This window comes from Phacochoerus africanus, chromosome 1 (genome assembly GCF_016906955.1).
Source record: "Phacochoerus africanus isolate WHEZ1 chromosome 1, ROS_Pafr_v1, whole genome shotgun sequence".
In the NCBI taxonomy this organism is placed as follows: Eukaryota; Metazoa; Chordata; class Mammalia; order Artiodactyla; family Suidae; genus Phacochoerus; species Phacochoerus africanus.
Genome location: NC_062544.1, coordinates 276,306,770 through 276,332,442, shown reverse-complemented (window position 1 = coordinate 276,332,442; position 25,673 = coordinate 276,306,770). Strand labels below are relative to the sequence as shown.

The 25,673-nt window shown below is 37.9% G+C and overlaps 1 protein-coding gene across 5 annotated transcripts in view; it reads left to right on the top strand.

The window, feature by feature from the left end:
* The window catches only part of SYNJ1 (synaptojanin 1), a 100,848-nt gene that overhangs the window by 35,269 nt on the left and 39,906 nt on the right, over positions 1–25,673 (top strand). For all 5 annotated transcript variants that reach the window (XM_047795562.1, XM_047795545.1, XM_047795536.1 and 2 more), the window contains exons 7-14: positions 5,430–5,491; positions 6,527–6,623; positions 9,345–9,514; positions 10,224–10,305; positions 13,210–13,362; positions 15,895–16,060; positions 21,332–21,523; positions 24,128–24,212. In XM_047795562.1, coding sequence (XP_047651518.1) covers positions 5,430–5,491; positions 6,527–6,623; positions 9,345–9,514; positions 10,224–10,305; positions 13,210–13,362; positions 15,895–16,060; positions 21,332–21,523; positions 24,128–24,212 — 1,007 coding nt within the window. The remainder of the gene's footprint in view (positions 1–5,429; positions 5,492–6,526; positions 6,624–9,344; positions 9,515–10,223; positions 10,306–13,209; positions 13,363–15,894; positions 16,061–21,331; positions 21,524–24,127; positions 24,213–25,673) is intronic.

Sequence of the window (25,673 nt, the reverse complement as noted above, 5' to 3'; positions counted from 1 at the left end):
GACATGGAGAACTGACTTGTGCTTGCCAAGGGGGAGGGGGAAGGGAGTGGGATGGACTTGGGAGTATGGGGTTAATAGATAAAAACGATTACATTTAGGATGAAGAAGCAATGAGGTCCTGCTGTATAGCACAGGGAGCTATATCTAATCACTTGTGTTAGAACATGATAGAAGATAATATGTGAAAAAGAATGTGTGTGTATATATGTGTGTGTGTGTGTGTGTACATATATATGGGTCACTTTGCTGTACAGCAGAAATTGACAGAACATTTTAAATCAACTATAATAAATTTTTTCATAAAAGAATATATCTGAGAGTTCCTGTTGTGGCTCAATGGATTAAGGACTCTCTGGGTCTTTGTGAGGACACAGATTCGATCCCTGGCCTCATTCAGTAGGTTAAGGATCTAGCATTGCTGCAAATCTTGGCGTAGTTCATGGATGCAGCTCAGATCTGGTATTGCCATGGCTGTGGTATAGGCAGCAGCTGCAGCTCCGATTCAGCTCCTGGCCCAGGAACTTCCATATGCCACAGGTACAGCTATTTAAAAAAAAAGAAAGAATATATCTGCTACTTTGTAATTTGCAGTGACTTGTCGTCTTTAATATGATCTCTGTCTTGCTTTGTGATCTTTTTTTAAAGAAAAAAACTTTCCTTTGTTGATGAAATACCTAATCTTTAAAATGTAAGATATTTTTCAAGTAAGATTGAAATTAATACTGGTTTGCTCATAGTCACGTGATTTTGCGTTTTATTTTTGTTCAAACATCTTTAGTCCCTAAAGTGCAAATTATATTCATTTTAGGCTTCTGGTAGATACTGTCTAGTAAATTTTGTGCCTCAGTCTATAGTATGGAGAAAATGGACAGAAAAAAGTCTTGCCTCCACTTGGGTCACAGCTGGATCTCTCTCACATCCTAGAATGTTATTGCGGAGAAAAACTGCAGACCACCTGAACCTTTTCAATAAGGCAGTTTATTCAAGACAGGCTAAGAATGAACAAGATTAACACGTGAACTGCTTTGCTAAAATTTTTGAGTTTTTGTAAAGACCAGTTTGACTCATGCTGGTTTCATCTTTGGCATATTAACTGTAACTTAAGTCGATGCATTTCTCCTCACGTCTTCTTGGGAAAGAAAACTAACCCTACCTCGCTTCCCCTAAGTTTTTGTAACCAGAGAGGGTGTTTGGAATATTGGCCTTGAAAAATTTCTAAAACCCTGCTTTGATGCAAGGTAAATTCTTTTGCTTTAGAGACAGTGTAAGAAATTGTGATAGCCTGTTTATAGCCCTCTGTTTTACTGCTTTCTGTGTTATTTTATTAAGAAGTTCAGAATTAACAGTGTTTGATTATTCAGTAAGGTTGCATCCTGAGTGGTTACATCAAAGGGTCCTCCTGGGGTGAGACTTCCTTCCCGTTTCCTTCTGTGCTGTGGCCTGTCCACCCAGATAGTCTGGCTGAATATTTTCACTTGATTATGGGCTGAAAACTGTAGATTTTTTTTTTCTTTTTTGCTTATTTTAGGGCTGCACATGCAGCACATGGAAGTTCTCAGGCTGGGGCTTGAATCAGAGCTGCAGCTGCCGGCCTACACCACAGCCACAGCAACGCCAGATCCAAGCTGCATCTGTGACCTACACCACAGCTCATAGCAACTCCAGATCCTTAGCCCACTGAGCAGGTCCAGGGATCGAACCCACATCCTCATGGTTACTAGTTGGATTTTGTTTCTGCTGAGCCATAACAGGAACTCCCTGAAAACTATATATTTATAAATTGTGACTTTCTTGATAGAGATAGTAGTTTTTGAGACATCAAGACAGTCCAAGAATCCTGCCAGATGTCACTGAGCTGGCCTGTTATCTCAGATTGGGTTGAGACTTGGGTCTGTGGTTCCTAATATTTAGCTTAGTAGTTTTTAAAGCCAGCCTTATTTTAAACAGTGATGGATTAGTTTCATGAGTATTTTCTAGCATATTCTACATAATTCTAAAGGAGTTGGTAATAGAGGAATGAAAATAATAGGTATTGATTCTTAAAAATACCAAGTTGATTTTCTCATAGATGACAAACAAGGACTGTTGATGCAGCGTAGTTGGAAGTTGTTGTGAGGTGTCCTTTGTGTTTTCAGCACTGGGATTTGTTCTGGGGACTCCTTGAAGTTAGCATTGCCTAGTGAGATGTCCCACCTCAGAGGTCACAGACAGAGTATCATTAGGCACTTGGCCATTATCCTACCTCTTTTCCTCTCCAGTTCCTTAATTCTTCTCAGGTTCTTCAGATATTTTATTTTTCTTTTATTTTTTTATTTTTTGTCTTTTTGCCTTTTCTAGGGGCGCTCCTGCGGCATATGGAGGTTCCCAGGCTAGGGGTCGAATCGGAGCTGTAGCCACCAGACTACGCCAGAGCCACGTCTGCAACCAACACCACAGCTCATGGCAACGCCGGATACTAAACCCACAGAGCAAGGCAAGGGATCGAACCCACAACCTCATGGTTCCTAGTCGGATTCGTTAACCACTGCGCCACGACAGGAACTCCACTTCAGATATTTTAAAGGAATCTTTGGAAGTGATTTTAAAATGCAGATTCGTGGCCTCAGCTTCACAGCAACTGATGTAGAACTTCTTGGAATGGGACCCGGAATCCCATTTTAGCCAAGTTTCCCCGCTCGAACTTGAGAACTTGTGCTGTACCAGGTCCTACTCTGCTGACCTTGCGTTGTATCCAGCCCCATCTGCTCTGGTGGCCAGTCCTGAGCCAGCAGAGGCAGCCCCCATGACCTCAGCCCCAGCGTCCTCCTAGGTCCTGGGACCTTGTTTTCATTCCCACTCTTGTCATCTCAGTTAAAGTACTTATAATTCTTCTTGCCTGGAAGATTCTCACAGTTTTCTAATTGGTCTCAGTCCAGCTTTCTGGCATTTCTTTCCACCTTTGATTTCTTGTGCTTCTCAGATCTGCTAGACACCTGTTTCTTCATGATCTGGCTTTCTCTACCTATCCGACTTCATGCTGGACTGGTTTCTAACAGGAACCCTCTTTTCCCACATTAAGGTTTGTTGTCCTTCAGGAGCCAACTCAGATCTCATGGAAGAGATTCCAGTCACTCCTCTGCACTGATCTCTTCATTAAATCCTCGAGTTCTTCTGATGTTTACTTGTTTTATACTAGGTGTATATAGTCCTGTATCCTATGAGAAATTAAAAGACTATAGTGATGCTTCAGAGAGAGCTTGTAAACTGTTTGGGGAGTCAGGCCTTTCAGGGAGAACGTAAATGTATCAATAGGAATTAGTTAAGGGCTGACAACTCATTTTACTTATGATTTCCTGTCTCTGTAGTTATTTAGCATTTATTATTCATAATATTGCTCTGATATTATGACATTTTTATTATAGTTGATTTACAATGTTCTGTCAATTTCTGCTGTACAGCTAGATGACCCAGTTATACGTATGTGTACATTCTTTTTCTCACATTCTCCTCCATCATGTTCCATCGCAAGTGACTAGATCTAGTTCCCTGTGCTATACAGCAGGATCTCGTTGCTTATCCATTCCAATGCAATAGTTTGCATAGTAGATGCAAACTTCCAGTCTCTCCCACTCTCTCCCCTTACTCGTGGCAACCACAAGTCTGTTCTCCATGCCCATGAGTTTGTTTATTTTCAGTAGATAGGTTCATTTGTGCCACATATTAGACTCCAGATATAAGTGATATCATATGGTATTTGTCTTTCTCTTTCTGACTTGCTTCTCTTAGTATGAGAGTCTCTAGCTCCATCCATGACATTATATTAGAGCTTATATTAGTCTTAAAAGATGGTAAGCATCATGAGATTTATGCCCAGCATAATATTTGGTAGAATTTTTGATTGAATTGAAGTTTCAGAAATATGTGAACACGAAGCAATAATGTTGTCAGAAATGATGTTCCATACCACCCAATGAAGTAGTTTTCTAGAAATCCCCTTTAATGCAACTTAAAAAAAAAAAAGTAAATTTATGGTCATGTAAAGCCTTAAAAATTTCTGGAGTGCTACTTTTATTACCATTGACATAACTCTTTCATTTTAGAAGTTTTTCTTTAACATTGAGTGACAAAACCTAGTCTGATCTAACAGATATATTGCTCTAGGAGTTATGTAGCTGGTTGTGTATATATGTTGGGGAGCAGGGTGAAAGGGAACAACCAGAGCCACCACCTAAAAAACATGAGAACTGGTATTTCCCCTTCCTGACACTTGGGAGCACTATGCAAGGTAAATGTTAATGAATAAACAAAATGCTATGTCTTAACCATTTCTAGAGTTATAGTCAACTATCTGAGATGACTTCAAAGAAAAAGTACTGACTTCTGCTGAGTTTTCTGTAGTCTAAAACACATAAAGTCCTAGAGCACAGATATTTCAAAGTTTAAAATCTTATATAGACTGTTAAGAACTAGGAAATAAAATGGAATATAGATGTGACATTTGGCTAATCAATTTCTTATTAAGAAGAGAGAACACTAAAGAGACAACTCCCCTGATTTCTCAATGCAGTCATTCACTTGTCTCACTTATCAGAACCAGAAGGAGAATGCTGAATGAATGATCATACTGTTATTTCCGTTTTGGAATTTGATGAGCAGATTCAAGCTTATTTTCTGGTTTTATCTGTCCAATTGCATGGATTTGGCGACCCTGCTCCCACACACACACACACACACACACACACACACACACACACACACACACCCTTTAAAGTCACTTTGCTCACAGATTAGCAAGAATGGATTCTGGGCAACTTTGATCCCAAAGTCTCAGAAGGAAATGTTTACAAGTGAAATTCAGGGAAAGAATCTGGTCTTAGCTTTATATTTCTTCTTAGATCTTTCTCAATTCTCCCTCATCTCTCTGCCACTTTCCTATATGAGAAAAGAAAAACTAACAAGATACTATAGGTAGTTATTTTACATCTTGTTTAATTCTTTCAAAACCCAGATTTTCTGATTCTGCAAAGTGTGTTGTTACTGTAGTTATATGACTGAGAGGTTGACTTGGAAAGTCTGCTTTTCTGGGGACGGTATTTTAAAATTTGTTGGATCTTTGGGTGAGGGAGGAGTAAGTAGAGTATTCAGCATAATAGAGAAAAAAGATATGTCGATGTTGTATTTGTAGGCAGCCTGGAACAGTAGGAATTTTGGTTAGGAGACCTAAATTGTCATGTGAACCTTTTTTGGAATAAATGATGTTGCCCTATGAAGATGAGTGTATTCATTTGGCTGCATTTGTTTTTTTATCGCCCAAAGAGCAGTATCTGTTGACTTATAAAGGGTACATAGTTTGAGCTTAAAACAAAGTAATGTACAAGAAAGTACTCTTAAAAATAGCTTTGTCTCCATGTTGGCTTTCGTGTGATTAAACATATTTTTTCTTGTCCTAGGTGGGATCTCATCGTGTCCGTATGTCAAGGGGCTTTGAAGCCAATGCACCTGCTTTTGACAGGTAAGACTGATTAGCTTCACATAGAGCTGAAAGTTTGATATTGCTGAACAAGGAAACTAGTCGTCATTATATTTAATGATTCATTTCAGTTTTTTTTTGGCTCTAAAACTTCTTCTTGCCTCCTGATTTAACTAGAAGATAGTGACACTGTTATAAATTCTAGGAGTGGAAGCATTAAGCATGTGGGTTTTGATGTCATGGCCTTAAAACCATCTCTTATGGCTGCACTATCCAATATGGTAGCTCCTGGCCACATGTGGCTCTTGGACCTTTGAAATTGGTCCAAAGTGTGTACCGAATTTCAGACTTAGTCCAAAAAAAAAAAAAGCTAAGTACTTTAATAACATTCCGTTATTATAATATTTTATATATTTTTATATTTTTAATATATTATTTTATATATCAGTTACATATAGAAATGCTATTTTAGCTGTATTGGATTAAATAAATTCCATGTAAATTAATTTCATCTTCTCATTTTGACTGCTTTAATGTACCTTCTAGAAGATTTTAAATTATATCTGTGGCTCATATTTCCTTTGGACGATATTGCTTCTGGCCTCTGGAATGGTTAGAAACAGGAGAGAATGAAGGCTCAAATTTGGGGCCTATTTTCCTAAGGCTGGGGCTACCAAGGAGGCCTCTGAATACTCCCTCCCAGAGAAGGTAACATCCTCAGGAGGAAGGTGCTGCCCTCTGCCCTCCGCCCTCTGCCCTGGTGGCCTTTCCAACCAGGATGGATGGCTCGTGTTTTCCATGCCAGTCTAGCATCAGCCTCTCAGGATGGAGAGGGAGCTGACTGGTTCCATCAGCTCTAACATAGGTGGGAGTTTAAGTCAGAGAGGAGGTTGCATTAACTGAGTTTCCATACATTTCAGACTTCTGAGAACATGTGGAACAAATCTGTATCCGATTTTGCCAATTCTATGCGTTTAAAATGCTGCTACAAAGGTCTTGTTTAATAGTGGGTTTCTGTTTATTGAAAAAAAGTTGTTGGTTTACCATTTGACAAATGCTTATTTTCTTCTTTAATAGGCATTTTAGAACACTCAAGAATTTATATGGTAAACAAATAATAGTAAATTTGCTTGGATCTAAGGAAGGTGAACATATGCTAAGTAAGGCTTTCCAGGTAAGTATGATCATTTTGTTCTTCTGTTCTGGCCCATGGACACCTAGGATGGTTTTATTTATTTATTTATTTATTTTATTTTATTTATTTATTTTTTGCAGGTTTTTTTTAAATTTATTTTTTCATTTTTTTTATTAGTCAAATGAATTTATCACATCTGTAGTTGTATAATGATCATAACAATCTAATTTCACAGGATTTCCATCCCACAGCCCAGGCACATTCTCCCACCCAAACTGTCTCCTCCAGAGACCATAAGTTTTTCAATGTCTGTGAGTCAGCATCTGTTCTGCAAAGAAGTTCCGTCTGTCCTTTTTTCAGATTCCACATGTCAGTGAAAGCATTGGATGTTGGTGCCTCATTGTACGGCTGACTTCACTCAGCATGATAGTTTCTAGATACATCCATGTTGCAAAAAATGCCGGTATTTCGTTCTTTTTAATGGCTGAGTAATATTCCATTGTGTATATGTACCACCTCTTCTGGATCCACTCCTCTGTCGATGGACATTTAGGTTGTTTCCATGTCTTGGCTATTGTAAATAGTGCTGCAATGAACATCGGAGTACATGTGTCTTTGCAAGTCGTGGTTTTCTCTGGGTAGATGCCCAGGAGTGGTCTTGCTGGATCAAATGGTAGTTCTATGTTTAGTTTTCTGAGGCATCTCCATACTGCTTTCCCCAGTGGTTGCACCAATTGACCATCCCACCAGCAGTGTACTGGGGTTCCTTTTCCTCCACACCCTCTCCAGCACTTATTGTTTGTAGACTTTTGGATGATGGCCATTCTGGCTGGTGTCAGGTGGTACCTCATCGTGGTTTTGATTTGCATTTCTCTAACAATGAGTGATGTTGAACATCTTTTCAAGTGTTTCTCGGCCATCTGTATGTCTTCTTTGGAGAACTGTCTGTTTAGATCTTCTGCCCATCTTTGGATGGGGTTGTTTGTTTTTTTGGTATGGAGCTGCAGAAGTTGTTTATAAATCTCGGAGATTAATCCCTTGTCAGTCGATTCACGTGCAAAGATTTTCTCCCATTCTGTGGGTTGTCTTTTTGTGTTGCTTAGGGTTTCCTTTGCTGTGCAGAAACTTTGAAGTTTGAGTAGGCCCCATTTGTTTATTTTTCTTTTTATTGTCAATACTCTGATAGGTGGATCTGAGAAGATGTTGCTGTCATTTATGTCAGAGAGTGTTTGGCCTATGTTTTCCTCTAAGAGTTTGATAGTGTCTGGTCTTATATCTAGGTATTTAATCCATTTGGAGTTTATTTTTGTGTATGGTGTAGGATGGTATTTTAAAAATAATATAATAAAATAATCAGGTCTCCCATTGTGGCTCAGAGGGTTAAGAGGGTTAAGGTCTGTGAGGATGTGGGTTTGATTCCTGGCCTCGTTCATTGGGTTAAGAATCTGGCATTGCCACAAGCTGCGGTGTAGCTCACAGACACAACTCAGATTTGATGTTGCTTTGGCTGTGGTGTAGGCCTGCAGCTGTAGCTCTGATTCGACCCCTAGCCCTGAGAGCCTCCATGCACCACAGGTGCAGCCGCAAAAAAGGAAAGAAAAAAAAAAAAGAATAATCACATTCTTCCAGGAAGTAAATTACTTCCCAGAAAAATGTTGGTTATTTTTTGGCATCATAAACTCTTTGGAGCAAGTGGGGTAATGTTGCTGAAATTGGAATTATGGAACGCTTTCAAGGCAATTGACCCTGTTTTCTGTGTGCTTATTTATGTTGTGGAGAAGCAAAAGAATACCCTCTCCCCCCAAAAAAGTTCACCTGTCACTTGTAGAAAGATTCCAAGCAAGCGGTTTCCTCCTTCACCTGTTCATTGTCTTGCCTGTTTCCTAGAAACCATAGTTACTGTTTTCAACCTATGAGATGGTGAATAATGCATTTGTATACACCTAAGAATGTATCTCCTTGTTCTTTGAGAATTTCAAGTCAATAAGAACCTAAAAAAGTCTCACTTCTAAAGAAAAGATATCTTCCTTAAAATTTATTGAATCAGTCACGAATTGATATAAATTATAGTGTTACACAAGATTATAAACTTAAACAAAAGGGGGAGTTCCTGTTGTGTCTCAGTGGTAATGAACTCGACTAGTATCCATGAGGACACGGGTTCAGTCTCTGGCCTTGCTCAGTGGGTTAAAGATCTGATATTGCTGTGAGCTGTGGTGTAGCTCACAGACACAGCTCAGATCTGGCATTGTCATGGCTGTGGTGTAGGCCAGCAGCTGCAACTCCGATTCTGCCCCTAGCCTGGGAACTTCCATATGCCGCAGGTATGGCCCTAAAAAAAAAAACAAAAAAACAGAAACAAAAACAAAAACAACAAAATGGTTAGAAAACATTTTCTGAAGTTTACGTTACTGAAATTAATGAAGTCTAGAACTAACTTAATTACTTGGCTATTTTAATATCTTTAATAAACAAGTTATACTTTAGAGATTGACTTTTTATGGTGAACTTTTAAAACATATGTATTGAGTGAAAGTTTAAAAAATCATTTTTTTTTAAGTTTTAGGGAAAAGATGCCACAAGATATCAGCAAATAATTTTCCATTTTAGCACAAGTGGCAATGCAAGCTTTGTGAGATTAATAAGACTTTAAGGACCTGCTGGGCTTTTAATTTAAAATGCCAGGTTCCATTTATAGCGTTGTATTGATGAGATCATATTCAGTTAACATTTAAATGAATATTTGCTTTTTATTTTCAGAGTCATTTGAAAGCTTCTGAGCACGCAGCTGATATCCAGATGGTGAATTTTGACTACCATCAAATGGTTAAAGGAGGAAAGACAGAAAAATTACACAGTATTCTTAAACCTCAAGTCCAAAAGTTTCTAGATTATGGATTTTTTTATTTCAATGGAAGTGAAGTTCAAAGGTTTGACTACGCTGTTTCTCTTTTCTTTAAGTTGGAACTTTGCTATGATTTGATTTAATTAAGTAAAACATCTTCCTTTACTATACTTGATCTTAGGCTTCTATGGGTCAGGCTGTGTGCTTAGTGTCTTCAAGTATTAATAACAATTGCAGGAATCGGTTCTGTCATTCTCTCCATTCACATTGGAGGAAGTAGGGGCTTAAAGCTGCTGTCTGCCCCCAGTCACACAAGTGGAAGGTAGAACTGAGATTTATCTGGCCCCAGACCTCATGCTGCTGTCTCTGAGGCTACTCTGCTTCTCTTTTAAAATTAATATCGTGGTATTTCTCGACCTCAGTAAGGATTATTAAATGCAAATTAAAAGACATTAGTGTCTGCTTCAGTACAGAACTATAGAGCTCTAAATCTGAATCTATGTTTAGCTCCTAACTACTGGCCTAATTGAAAGTAAGCGAGTGTGGTTGACTAGGTAGACGTGTAGTAAAGAACATACGGTGACACGTTAACAGTTGTGGAGTCTGGGTGGTGGGTATGTGAATGTTCACTGCACAATCTTTCATCTTCCTTGTTTGTTTGAAAATTGTTATACTAAAAAGTTGGGGTAAGGAAGTAGCTGCTGCATTTTCATCAGCTTAATTTTTCTTGGTTTGTTTTAGCTTTATTATTTCTGTTTTAAACTACTTGTTTAATTTTACTGAATTTGTTACAGATGCCAGAGCGGTACAGTTCGGACAAACTGCTTGGATTGTCTTGATAGAACAAATAGCGTGCAGGCATTCCTTGGTTTAGAGGTAAAAGGATAAAATATGTATGTGCAACTTATATCAAATGCCTTTTTCAGTGCTTTTGTGATATTTATGTTTCTAATTACTTTTCACAAAATGAAGTTGTGCTAAAGGCATTCTTCTAGTCTCTTCTAGTCTTTTTTTTTTTTTTTTTTGGTCAGCATCCCTTTTCACTTAAATGTTGCCTCTATCTGTTCTAAATATTTTCTTTAGATAGTTCCTATTTCCCTCTATTGTTCCTTAGCTTTCCCTAAAAAAAAAAAAAAAAAAAAAAAACCTGCTATTTATACTATTCTAGCAATTATCTCTTCTGCCTGTCTTTTGGATAAAGAAAAAAAATGTATATATTTGATCCTCATTCTCTGTGTTGTCTTTTAAAAGTCTTTTTAGAATTAAGGAGGATCTATTTTCACATGTATGACCCTAGGATTATATTGTGGGCAGAGTCTATCCCAGAGCAATTACATGGCATTTTCAAATCAATAGCTACAAAAAAAACAGGATCAAATGAAATTATCATTGTTAGAATGAAAGTAATGAGAGCCAACTTCTCTCACAAAAATCTTTGTTTAAAAGGGTTTTTTTTTTTGGAATTCTTTCATGGCTCAGCTGTAACGAACCTGACTAGCATCCATGAGGACTTAGGTTCAATCCTTGGCCTCACTCAGAGGGTTAAGGATCTGGCATTGCTGTGAGCTGTGGTGTAGGTCGCAGACATGGCTCACATCTGGCATTGCTGTGGCTGTGGTGTAGGCTGGCAGATGTAGCTCTCATTTGACCTCTAGCCTGGGAACTTCCATATGCTGTGGGTGTGGCCCTAAAAAGACAAAAAAAAAAAAAAAAAGCTTTTTTTCTTTACTACTTATCTATCAGATTCAGTCTAATTTAGGTGTCATCTCAACTATTTGGCAAAGTATGTAGCAATGCTAAGATTTTTTTTTTTTTTATTTTTAAGTTTTTTTTTCCTTTATTGCTAAATCACTATCTTCAATTCTTTTTTTTTTTTTTTGTCTTTTTAGGGCCACATCCGTGGCATATGGAGGTTCCCAGGCTAGGGGTCAAATCAGAGCTGTAGCCGCTGGCCTATGCCAGAGCCACAGCAACGCCACATCGGAGCTGCATCTGCCACCTACACCACAGCTCACAGCAACACTGGATCCTTAACCCACTGATCGAGGCCAGGGATCGAACCCACAACCTCATGGTTCCTAGTCGGATTCATTTCCGCTGCACCACGACAGGAACTCCTGAGATTTGTAAGTCTTACCTGTTATGCAACAGTTAAGGTCATAGAACTTAGCATAGTTCTCAAATAAATGTAAAAAATAGGAACAGGAAATAACATGTTCTTATTTCCTCTAGCAAATAATCTTCGGTTTGGCCAGAATATTGGTTAATTACTCTGTAACTGAAGTCCTTTTTATCGAAACATTGAAAGTGCAATCTATAGAACTCTCTGCTGCAGAAGTGTATTTTTCATTGCAACTAAATAAATTTTACTGCTTTGCCTTTTTTGAACTTTGTTGAGGTTTACCATTATAATTTATTTACAAAATATGATAGAAGAAAAGTGAAAGACATTTGATCATTGGGATGGAGTGTATCACATGCCTGGGGTTTGTGTTGAGTTCTGTTCTTAAGTGGCTGAAGATACTTAGTTAAATTCTGAGAGTGAACTTAGTGAAATGCTTGAGCATGTTCATTAAAAGTAGAACAAGTGTTAGTTTTCAGAATCTGACTTACTGACTACCCACTGTTTGTTGTTAGGTGTGTGGATACCTCCTAGTATAGCAATTGGTTGACTGGGTTACAAAATTTACTGCTACAGTAGGCAAAACCGAACTACCAGTAGTGAAGACCAGTTTTGCCAAATGCCTCGAAGGAAAGAGGTATAAATGATAAAGGAGGTCTCAGAGACTCATTTTATTATAATCTCCATGTCAGCAAAGAACAGCCCTGGTTCTTTGTAATTCCCTAGACGATAAGATAAACCCAGCTTAGGGTTTTTTTCTTTTTTTTTTTTTCTTATTTTAGTTTTTGATCCCTCTATAATTATGGATAATTGACACTTACACAAGATAAAAGAAAACACAAATGGGAAGGAGTTAAGTAAAAATGCAAGGCATAGACTTAATGACTGGATTCCAAAGAAGAGAAATAAGGATTTTACGTTGCTTTGACTTTGCCAGATTTCAGGGCTAAATTCATTCAGAGTAAACACCAATGAATTTTCTAAATACTTCTGCTATTACATGTGATGAAGGGCTCTTACATGTGATGAAGGGTCCTTCCGTTCCTTGCAGGCTGTGCTCCCCCTAGTTTTCCCTCATATGCTTTACTGATAAGAATTTTATACATTAAAAGCAGTCGTGATTATTCAGAGATGACTTATTTTTAAAATTTTGATGACAATTCAAGAGAAGCTCTATATTTCTCATAGTCTGCTAACTTTAATTACCCAAGTGTGTAGAACCAAATACAAAAATGAAAGAAACTTTGTTTTATGTATAAGTATGTATATATATACACATACATGTATGTGTGTGTGTGTATTTCAGTAAACTAGCTAAGTGTATTTCTCTGCTCCAGTGCATACTGTTGCATAATTATTTCTTTTAGGTGAACAAGGTAAACTAGTCTGATTCATAGGGATATTTTAAAAAGATTAATATCATTTAACCAGAAAGAAGTCCATATTACTACAGGGGAATACTGAGTTGCTTGTAGATTTCATTGATGTGATATTTACTTTAGAAATTGACATGATGGAAAATTACAGTTAGCCTCCTAAACTGTTGTGTTTTCAGAATCCAGTCCCACATCATCTCGTAACTACATTTTTGGTTTGATTCTGGTAACTCTAGTGAATGTATGCATATACTTACAGAAGATTCTCTTTTGCTGTTTCAGATGCTAACTAAACAGTTGGAAGCCCTCGGCCTAGCTGAAAAGCCTCAGTTGGTGACTCGCTTTCAAGAGGTTTTTCGATCCATGTGGTCTGTGAATGGTGATTCAATCAGTAAGATTTATGCGGGAACCGGAGCTCTTGAAGGGAAGGCTAAGGTAGATCTAGATCTATTGTAACATCGTGAAAGAGCCTCCTTTTCCTTCTTAAGAAAGCTTAAAATGACTTCTTTAAATTGATAGGTTTTGTTTGTTTGGGGGGGCGGTTTAGAATTGTTTTGTCATGCTTTTCTGTCTTCTTTAACACTTCCTTCTATGGTGGATACTAAGGACGGAGTGGAGAGTTATTTCCCTAGGTTCGGAGGGTGTGTGTATCTATGACACATTTAGTTGATTAGTGATGGTCTTCTGTGCTTACATAGGTACCGCTTACCTTGCTGTAATGATTTTTCACTTGCATATCTGTTTTACTTTTCATATTGTTTATTTCGATTAAAACTATGATTAAAAAAATCATGGTCCTCCCAATAAAGAGCCTTACCTCATTTGGCTTTGTGTCCCCAGCCCTTGACACAGGGCCTGCTGTTGGGTGGATGAGAGACAAATGCTAGATGGACAAATAAATCAAGGGGCACTTTGTACAACATCCACTATGCACCCAGTGCTACTAGGGGTTAAGGTTTTATTCTTTTTCTCCATCTTGTCTTAAAAAAGGGGGCTATCAAAACATGCAAAGGAAGTGTGAGGTGTGGATTCAATTATAAGTCTGTGCCTCATCATTACTTTTTTTTTTTTTTTGTCTTTCTAGGGCCACACCCGAGGCATATGGAGGTTCCCAGGCTAGGGGTCTAATTGGAGCTGTAGCCACCGGCCTACACCACAGCCACAGCAACTCAGGATCCAAACCGCGTCTGCAACCTACACCACAGCTCACGGCAACGCCAGATCCTTAACCCACTGAGCAAGACCAGGGATCGAACCTGTAACCTCGTGGTTCCTAGTCGGATTCATTAACCACTGAGCCCCGACAGGAACTCCTCCTCATCATTAACTTTTAATTGCTGGTATTATCCACAGACTATTTTCTCCTCTGGTGTTTGGCCCTTCTTGAGGAACTTTGGATGCATACTTGAGATATTTTTCATTACTTTATATACTCACATATTGACTTTTTAAGCCTCCTGGCTTCAGCTGAATTTATCAATATTCTAAATCTCTATGATTTCTCAAATTATCCTAGGAATAGAAACAGGGACATTTACCACTTTCACAGTTTCTTATTCAGCCTTCTTCAGTATAGCAGTGAAGGCTTTAAAGACCATTCATCATCTCCAAGTCTTCTTTTAATTTCCAAAGCTTCCTCCTCTTCTGTGTCTCATAAAATGCCATGCCTCTGTTCAGAGGTCTTGGCCTTACCTGCAAAGTTCCTTTTGTTCAACTCATAGAAATAATTTATATTGACATTTATAAATATTTACTTCTTAAATGGACACTATTTTTGAAAGCCTGCAACTGTTAAACTTTCATATATACCTTTTAAATAAAGAACATAATTCTTGCTTTTAAACTTGATTTTCTATAACTGTTGATTAAGATATTCTTTGATAGTCTTTTTGTTTCTGCAGTTGACTAAAACTGTCTATGTACAGAGGTTACATATATTTTCAGTGGTCTTTATCTCTAACAAAATAGATATGAAATTTATTTATTAAATATACTAGTCTGAATTGAACTAAAATCTAACATCTGAACTGCTCTTTCTTTTCCTTTCTCTGGGTTCCTTTTGATTAATTGCCCGATAATGTGAATGGTGAGTGTCTTTTCAAATAATGTCATTTGCATATGTTTTATGGAAGGAAATGACATTTTAAGCCTCAAATTCCTGTTATTTCTTTAAGGGATAAAAATTACATATTGCGAACTGAATTTTTTTCTAAAAGGCAAGACTTTTTTTTAAAAAACTCTCAGCAAAATCTATAAGATTAAAATATCTTTATGGTGACTAACATGCCTAAAATAAATATATGTTCATTAAAATTATAATCAACTCTCTGAAAGAATTGGCTTAAGTTTATCATTTTTATAATTTATATTTACAGAGGCTATAAAATGAGCTAAAAATAGGCAAGCTAGTTTATATGTTATAGACTCAATCTTCATTCTCATATTCATGTCTAGTTTTAACTAAGTTATTTAGGATCGATTTCAATTTTATTTTTCTGCTAGAGTACTTTGAAGTTATTCCGAGAACAGGTCGGTTCCTCGCGTCCTCCTTTATCTCCTGTGTTTCTCGCGTCCTCCTTTATCTCCTGTGTTTCTCCTCCCCCACCCCACCCATCCCCCAAGTCTCAAAGTTACAATGTAGGAAGTAATTTCCTTGTCTTGAGTATGTACCTTTTCATTTAGTTCCTTTCTAGCAAACAGTTCTAAACTGTTACTGCTCTAGATTGCCTTAGTGGATGCAGTTGTGGCACTGAGTTGCTTCTATCTCTGTGCAGAGCTGTTATCCAAAAAGAGGGAAGGAAACAGTGACGTCTTAGGCTGTTTTAATGTGATGATTTGATATTCAGAATAGAATCATTGGGTCCTCTTTATCACAATAAAGTCATATAAGATTTATTTAACGTTTCAGAATACCTATCAAGTAAAACCAGTATTTAGAATGAAAGTCCGTGCTTTTTTCCCCAACAGGCTGGAAAGTTAAAAGATGGTGCTCGTTCTGTTAGTCGAACAATCCAGAATAACTTCTTTGACAGCTCCAAGCAAGAGGCCATTGATGTTTTGCTACTAGGAAATACCCTAAATAGTGATTTAGCTGACAAAGCTCGAGCCCTTTTAACTACTGGAAGTTTGCGTGGTATGCGTACTTTATATTTTACTTACTTTGTGTTGTTTATATTCCTTCTAAAAGTCTAGGAGATAAATGTAAACTGACTTGCCTAATACTTTTAAGATTGAGTCCCTTTTAATCAAAAGGGATTTCTATCAATGTGATTTTCTAAAATTGCCTTCTCCAAAGGAAGTTTCTCTTCTAAAATATTTATATCAGCAGTGGAATTATTAAGACATAAACCAAGGCCTATGCATGTTTTCTTTTATAGATTATGATTGAGGGGGTAAATGGTTTAAGTACTGCTAACTTTATGTAAGGCAAGATTTCATAAAATGTTCAGCTAGTGCTTTCAGTAGAGTATTCAGTAACCTAATTATGTAGAAAACATTGCTGCATTAAAAAAACCAATACCTGTTTTGATTATTTTGGCTAACCACCACCCCAAAAGTTTCTATAACTTGGTCTGACCTTTTAAATGCTATTGTTTGAAGAAGCATTAAACATACCCGTAATTTTAAATGCTGCTTATTATTAGACAGTATGTCTTTGCCAGTTTTAATATTTGACATTAAGTATATGGCTTTCACAATAGCTGTTGATCTTCACTGTGTCTTTCATTCAAATTAAAAGAATTTGAGCTCATATCAGCAAGCATATATTAAGTAGTGTCATGGGAAAACCCAGTATGCCTTGCGGAACTTAATAAATTTGACTTCCTTAGTTTCATTTTTTTTTTTTCTATTTTAACTTTTCAGCACTCTGAACATTTTGGTTTCTTCTGTTATCCCCCAAACCAAACCTTTCAATTTTCCCTGTTCAAGTAGGAGAAATTGTTCCTCATCAGATAATATCCTCTTGGGTAATTTACTTGGTCCCATAGTGTATCATGGATTCCTTCAGAATGCTGCATGGTGCTGAAGGTAGTAATTTCCAGTCAGCTCCTCGGGGATCTGTGAGTAGGCCGGGGACAGGCACCTGCTAAAGCTCTGAAAACCAGAATCTGATCATAGCTACTGCTTTTTACTTCAGGCTTTCTTCCTGGCTTCCAGCAGTAGACACTGAGCAATTCGTGTCTTATCACCTCTTTGCACCTGTGCCTACTTTGATGTGGAGGCATTAATCAGCAACTCCTGAAAGTAAGCCATTGCAGGAAAGAAGCGAGGGGCCTGAGTAATTGCCAGACTCGAGCATCAGTTTTTTAGTTTCCTGCACATTTTACTCTATGAAAAATACATGTTTTGAAAAGATGCAAGCCGTTCTGCTATAATGTATAGTCAAAGTATGGGAATTTGTTGCAACTTGGATGTTGCCTCAGGGAACCTTTTGAGTATAATGCCAATTCTGCAGCAGCTTATGCATGACTTCACTGGTAAAAACCCTTGGGAAACACAGAAAACTGCACCCAGCAGAACCGATTTGGGCAGAAATATATAAAACACATACATATATGCATATACCTCGGACATCCCTCTCCCTCATTTCACCAGACGTGTGCTGAGCCACGATCCATCTGTATCTGGTGTTACAACTTACTGTCCAGTTTCACAGAACCCTTCTCCCAGGGTTCACAGTTACTAACAATTACAGGCCTCCTGATGCCCATTTCTATAAACAAACTTCAGGTCGTGTTCAGGATGAAGTGCCATATTTTGGACATATCCGTGCATATCTTAACCATTTAACATGTGTAAAAATCTGCTACTGTTTTTATACGAGGTTCCTATCTTTCTTGGCACGGCATTGCCGAAGCGTTTGAGTGTTGTGCCCAAACCCCATTTTTGCACTAAGCCCTGCGGCTTCTGTGAATTTGCACCATTTTGCATAGCATGGTGACTTTGTCGGAGTGTATATATTTTGTTGTAACTAAGCTTGATTGTACTTAGCAACTGATGAGTCCCGGAAAGAATACTAAAAGGTGTGTGTTCATGCAGTGTCTTCCGTATTTTGATATCCTTCAGTCTCTTGGGTTTTCAGATTCATATTCTCTTTCACAAGGATGGGCACAGGCACACTTAGACCTACGTACAACAGCAGCCTGGAAAGCAGGCCTGGAACTTTCTGACTGTGAAACCCTGGATATCACTGAGTCCCTGGAGGATTTTTTTTAGATGCAGAGGGTTTGCCTCAGTTATTATCATTTATTTTTATCTTTGGTGTCCTGTAGCCATCCGAAAAAAAATAAAGTCATCAAACTAAAATCAAAAGAAAAAAGCCATCTGAGAATGTTTTGTCATAACACTCTAGACTTCAACTGTAACTTGCTGTTTGACTAATGATTCTTTGTTTTCTTCTTGATGCATCCATAGTTTCTGAACAGACATTACAGTCAGGTACAGTATAGAAAATCAATCTATAAATAAAAGAAACTTTTTCTTTTTTTTAAGTTGATGTTGTATATAAAAAAGCCATAAATAAATGGAAATCTTCCTTTTTATTTTGCCCTCAGATTCTAACAGGAGAAATTAATGCCTTATTTTAATCTGAGAAAGTAATTTATGTTTGAGAAAACTAAGTACTTTATTAGAAGGAAATATGCAGTGCTCTTTGCTGTCCTTCACAAATGCTTAATTCCAATTAAATACAGCTCATCTAGGTTTTTTTGGGGGGAGGATTGGTTTTTGTTTTTTGTTTTGTCTTTTTAAGGCTGCATCCTCGGCATCTGGAAGTTCTCAGGCTAGGGGTCAAATGGAGCTGTAGCTGCCAGCCTGTGCCACAGCCACAGCAGCACCAGATCCAAGCCGTGTCTGTGACCTATGCCACAGCTCATGCAATGCCAGATCCTTAACCCACTGAGCAAGGCTAGGGGTCGAACCCACGTCCTCATGGATCCTATTCAGGATCGTTACCACTGAGCCAAGACAGGAACTCCCAGCTCATCTAGTTTTGATTTCACTTTTGTGTTTCATGGAACAAACATTCTTAGTGTTATGTCTTACTGTTAATAGGCAAATGGAAAAAATCCATATATGTCTCTTTTGGATTAATGGCTGAGTCCTATCTGTGATATTTACAACTACTCAACAAGTGCTGTTCATGCATAATGTTTTAAAAAGCATCAACTCATTTTCTCATATTATGGGTGAAATATTTTATGTAACTATGAGACCTGCACTAAAATATGATCTGAAATTGGTTGCTAACAAAGTTAAAGGAATTAAATGTGTAAGACCTAAAGGTCATTATTTTTCCTGCCTTTCCTGTTCTTAGGAATCTCACGCCTTCTTTCTGCGGACCAGGTTTATGAGCTTATCTTTAAACTTGACTCTGTGGCCAAAGGAACAAAAGTTAAACTCTTGCCAGAAACATAGTTTAAAAAGTATCATTTCTTCCCTTAACTTGATATTTTGTATCACTTAAGATTTGTTTCACTTAGTTATTGTTCTGGATGTTTCCAAAAACTCTTGTTGATTTTTTTTTTTTTTTGAGAAGGATAGCGAGGAGAGCCCTTGGATGTGTTTTTGAGTTGCATCCTGAAATCCGTTTCTGAAATGATTTGGTATTTAGGGATGGACATCTGTTTAGAACATGGACTCATTTCCTTCCGCACATTAAGATGCCAACCAGTTAAGAATAATTTTTTTTAAAAAAGAATAAATTAGGAATTTTAAAAAACTTTTTATTCCATATGTAAACTGACTTTAATAGCTCACCCAGTGCATTATTTTGTCTTGCTGAATATTTTAAGCTGTTCATCATTATAGAGCTTGTGTTTCCAGGTAGGAAGGATTGTAGAAGCTGTTTCCGTAGTGATAACAATGGCAGTGACTTCAATGATGAAGACCAGCGGTAATCCGTTGTAGTAGAGAATGATTCTTTCAGTTAACCGTAGTTGAAAGATAGCTTTCAGTGAACCGTAGCAACAGGCCCGAGCAAGTCATCTGCTTTCATACCACCGGACACTTGTATCCACGTGATCAAGTCAAATAGCAAGAGGGCTAGAAATGTGCAGGTCTGCCCGTGGGGACAGTGAGGACGTGCCTGTCATCTCAGCTGGCAGTCCTTTCGTGGGATTCCCAGGTCAAACTATTTTCCTTCTAATCCAAAATGTGCTTGCCTTTTTCACTCCTTCTCCCACAAGGCTGCTTGCTGCTCCTTGGTATCCAAAAATAATAGTTAGTATCATAATAAAATAAGATCATGTGGTGAACGGTGAGAATCACTTTGATTTCCTTTTACAAGTTAAGTCCCAGTTAAGGGTGTGTTCTCTATTTAGGCTGAGGTCCTGTTAGGGTTCTTTTCACTCTAGGTGCCAGGAGTTTAACCAAATGAAGTGTGATTTCAAAGGAAAAAGATAGGTGGAAGTCCAAAAAAATAGGCAGGGCCAGCCTTAAGGATTCAAAATGTATTGAACATTTATTCACTTAACCATTATTTATTGAGCACTTACTATGTACCAGGCACTCTTCTAGTCACTAGGGGTAGAGACTTTTGGAGCAAACTATATAGACCCACATTTTTGCTCTCCTGGAGCTTCCATTCTTGTGAGGGAGGCAGATAGTTACAGGATACATCAATCAAGCCACAGAGGAAAATAAAGCAAGGAGGGACAGGATGCAGATTTGAATAAGGTGGTCAGGACAAGCCTCCCTGGGTAGTCAAGACCTAAAGGAGGTGGAAGCAGCCGGTGCAAAGGGGTCGCATGGCTGAGCAGTGAGTGAACAGGGATGGGGTACCCGGCGAAGGCAGGAAGGCAAGACAAGTCATCTGGGGCCCTTAGGAGTGTTGTGAAGGACTTGATGTCTCCTCGGAGACGGGAGGCATTTTGTAGTGACTTCATTCTCCAACATCTCATTAGTGTCCATAATTTGTGTTTTTGTCAAGGAGCCATTATTCATCCAAACCACCTACCTGGCAGTAGCTGGAATCTTAACTGTGATAGTGATTGAATGTCTTCGGTTGGCGAGAAATGACATTTTTCCTAGCCTCCAAATGGAAGTTGTGTAAAAGTCAGTTGCTATGTTCCTAAAAACGCACAGTCTCTAATTTTGTATATCATAAAATAATGTGCTGTTGCACTGCAACAGAACTCTTTGTTCTGCACGTTTTCTGTTGCTGCAATAATTATGCAGTAGTTTTTTTCTCTTGAGCTGTTGTATTTAATGTAGTTGATTTTTTTAAATTGTGTTGGTTAATTGCATCATGCTGGGCTCTGTGTGTGCCTGTGCATGAATCTGATGCTTGTTTGTGCTGACAATGGTAACTGGACTTTCCAGCCATCATTTCTCAGTTACGAAAAGCAATCTTTGTAAGCGGTTTAATGCAGCCAAAATTCTGTCATATTTTGTCTTCGATTAGCATCTTCTAAAGTACTAAAGAGCATGTGTGAGAATTTCTACAAGTATTCAAAGCCCAAGAAAATTCGAGTATGTGTGGGCACCTGGAACGTGAATGGCGGGAAGCAGTTTCGCAGCATAGCTTTTAAGAATCAGACCCTCACCGACTGGCTTCTTGATGCACCCAAGTTAGCTGGTATCCAGGAGTTTCAAGGTTGGCGTTTTATAATACGGATTTAATTAATTAATCCTGGCCGTGATTTATTAATGTGGAAAGCAAACGCTGCATTTCACAATATGTATTATGTTAGAAGAGAAACTGGGATTTACATGTATAAAGACCAACGTTTTTATAGATCAACTCTATTAAAATCTTAGGTCTTTTGTATTCCTAGACTTTTATCTATTACTTCATAAGAAAACATCCTGGTAAAATAACAACTCACTTTCTTTGGTACTTGATTCTCAAGAAACGGGATCAGTAGTTCAGAAGTAGATATCTTTCAGGTAACCGCACATATTAGAAAAACCAGTTCTGTTTTCATTCTTTTAAATGCATATAAAGCAAACTTATTTTGTAATTGATGATTTTTCAAACCTAGTTTTTTCCCTTTTTCAAATACAGTCCTCTGTGTACTAAAATAAGAAACAGGGTAAATCATAAACAGTTTTACAGAACTTATTTTGGTATTTGTTGGCCCTTTATACTTAACACTACTGATTTATCCTGTAAAATCTTGATTGTCATTCATTCACCAAGCTATTAATAGCCAGAACCAAACATTAAGCTGACGATGCTTTTATTAAGATTTTGATTAAAACCATTCATTTGAACCCTTCTACTTTTAAGTCAACTTTGATTCCTTTTTAAAATAGGACATATTTGGAGTTCCCATCATGGCTCAGCGGAAACGAATCTGATTAGCATCCATGAGGATGCAGGTTCAATTCCTGGCCTCGATCAGTGGGTTAAAGATCCAGCATTGCCGTGAGCCGTGGTGTAGGTCATAGATGCAGCTCAGATCTGGCATTGCTGTGGCTGTGGCGTAAGCCTGGGACCTCCATGTGCCACAGGTTCAGCCCTAAAAAGCAAATTAATTAATTAATTAAATAGTACACATTTACCAAGTACTATTTATGAAGGCAATGTGTACAAGAAATACTGTGATGTATAAATTTTCCCTTTTTTTTTGGCTGCACACACAGCATGTGGCTGCACACACAGCATGTGGAAGCTCTCAGGCCAGGGATTGAACCCGAGCCACAGCAGTGTCAACACTGAATCCTTAACCACTAGGCCCCCAGGGAACTCCCCAAATTTTCCTTTTTAAATTATCTTTAATCACTCACACCTTAAACCCTGGGAATTTCCCTAAACTTTTATGAAAATGCCCTTTTCATTTACATTGAACCTAACTTGAAATTATAGTTGCAGCAATAATAACAATAATAAAATAACAGCTAACACTACAGTGCTAAGTACTTTACATCTGTTTATTTAATCACTATAACAGACCTAACACACAGTCATTATTGTTATTCCACTTTCACTGATGAGGAAACTGAGAGTCAGTGAAAGTAACCTGGCCAAGGTCATGCAGCTAATAGTGACAAGGCTGGGATTTGAACTCAGGAAGTTGGGTTCCAGAGTTGTGCCACACTGCTCTTTATGCGTGAACTAGGGCAAGTTGCCTAGTTTCTCGAAAGCCTCAGTTTCATGTCTGTAAATAAAAGGCAAATATGATCTTGTCTCATAAGGTGTTTGTGTAGGGAATGAGAAGATTTATGTATAAGCCTTGCACATAATAGCAGTCAATAAATATTTTAATTTTTTTATTTCTCAGCATTAGTTCATAGTATTTATAAGCTCTTTTTTTTAGCCTTTGATCCTCATTTCTGAATGCTTGGGCCACCGAAGTACCCTGGGTTGCATGTCCTTTTTTTTTGGTCTTTTTAGGGCTACACTGAGGTATATGCAAGTTCCTAGGCTAGGGTTCAGTCAGATCTGTAGCTGCCAGTCTAAACCACAGCCACAACAAGGTGGGATCTGAGGCGTGTCTGCAACCTACACCACTGTTCACGACAACACTGGGTCTTTAACCCACTTAAAGAGGCCAGGGATTGAACCCACATCCTCAAGGCCACTAGTCAAGCTCGTTACCACTGAGCCATTGGTTTTTTCCCTTGAAAACACAGACATGGTTGAAAAAAAAAAATGTTTGCCAAATAATCTAAATCTGAATCACTAAGGCAGCTTCTGTTCTTATTTGGTCTTATCAGCTAGGAGAGAGCTAATGGCTAGAAAAGAGGGGTCGGTCTGAACCCCTGATTATTCCCATTCTCCTAGGTTGTTTCCACCTCAGAGCTCTCAAGTTTAAGTTTGAAAAATCCCTCTCAGCCATCGTCTCTAATTTGAGGTGGTTACTCAACCACTTTATTGTTTGTGCCTTTTCTGAAAAATTCCTTTACCTCTCCGTTTTGATTTGGCTTAGCCTTAAGAAGTAGCTTGTTTGTCTCCTGTCTATGGGACAGACTTTAGCAAGAGTTCTTTCAGAATGATTTCTGAAAGGATATAAGTTCTTCAAGAATAGCGATCTTAAAGAAGATCGCTATTTAGGACACCTAAATAGAAAGTAAATTGAAGGTAATTTTGTCTCCCTCGTAGGTTTTTGCCTTTAATTTGAATTTGGTTTTACTCGAAACACAAAAATGGCTTCTTATGAGACCTGATTGTTGATCTTAGTTGTTTGGGGGATAGGAGAGTTGCCATTTAACTAAGGTCATATTTTAAAAGTCTTTCTTGAATGCTTATTTGCAGATAAGAGAAGTAAGCCAACTGATATATTTGCAATTGGTTTTGAAGAAATGGTAGAGTTGAATGCTGGGAACATTGTGAATGCCAGGTAAGCCAGCCAGGTGACACACAGGGACATCTAGTTGAGGAGCCTGGTGGGGGGGGGGGGACAGGTAACGAAGTACTTGTTGCAAAGACAGATTAAGATAATATATGGAAAGGTGCTTTTAAAACTCTAAAATAGCAGTTTTCAAACTTTGCTTCCAGGTCGTTCTACATTTTTGAAAATATTGAAAAATTGTCAAGAACGTTTTGTTCATGTGGGTTTTAGCTCTTGATCTGTATCACATTAGAAATTAAAAAATAAAATTTTTAAGAACATTTAATTCATTTAAAAATGAGAGTAATAAACTCATTACATGTTAACACCAGTCACACATTTTTTTTTCCCTGAAAAGTAACTATTTTCCCAAACAAAAATTCTTTGAGAAAGGAGGGCATTGACTGAAAGTTTTGCAAATTGCTGTTGAACCTGGCTTCAGACAGCTGGATTCTCGTATATACTTCTGCATTAGTCTGTTGCCATATGTTATTTTGATTGAAGTATGTGAAGAAAATCGCATAAATATGTAGTTGGAAACTGAAATATTTTAATAGCCTTTTCAGATCATTTTTTTCCCTATTTTACTACTCAACAAATAGTGTTTTTTTTAAAAGTTAGTGACAGTGTGAAATCTGAAACCATAGCAATCAACTTTCTGTGCCTCTTTTACTATAACATCCTGTCTTTTACCCTTGCATGATTTCAAAACATCATGTATTAGTCATTTGGAACATACTAGTTTACTGAATTATATAGACCTTCCAAATTTTGATAGCTTTCAGTATACAATAGCAAAACATCATGTTGGCTAATTTCATCACTGACCTCATTAGCAAATTCTTCAAATATCTGGAAACTGCCAAGATCACAGTAGCAGGTGGAGTTCCCATTGTAGCTCAGCAGTAATGAACCTGACTGGTATTCATGAGGACGTGGGTTCAATCCCTGGCCCCGCTCAGTGGGTTAAGGATCTGGTGCTGCTGTGAGCTGTGGTGTCAGTCAGAAATGCAGCTCAGATCTGGCATTGCTGTGGCTGTGGCAGAGTTTGGTGGCAGCAGCTCAGTTTGACCCCTAGCCTGGGAACTTCCATTGGCCATAGGTGCAGCCCTGAAAAGCAAAAAAAGAAAGTTCACAGTACCAGATACAGGTTTATCAAAATTCTCATTTTTGCTTGAAAACTTAAATTTTATCATTGGCAATACATGCTATTGTTTGCTTCCCTTGAAAACACAGGCTTGGCTGAAAAAAAAATGTTTGCCAAATAATCTAAATCTGAATAACTATAGTCTGTCACTAGCTCGTTCAAGTAAAAATTGTATTCAATGAAAAAAGTGGTATTTCAGCTCTGAACTCAAGCCATCAAGTCCTTTTCTCTGAAAGAACCACTGTGTGTGCATCCAGTGTGCAGCAGAGTGCTTTGTGTGTATTTTCCATTCACTGCACAGAACATTTAAAAGATGGGACTCA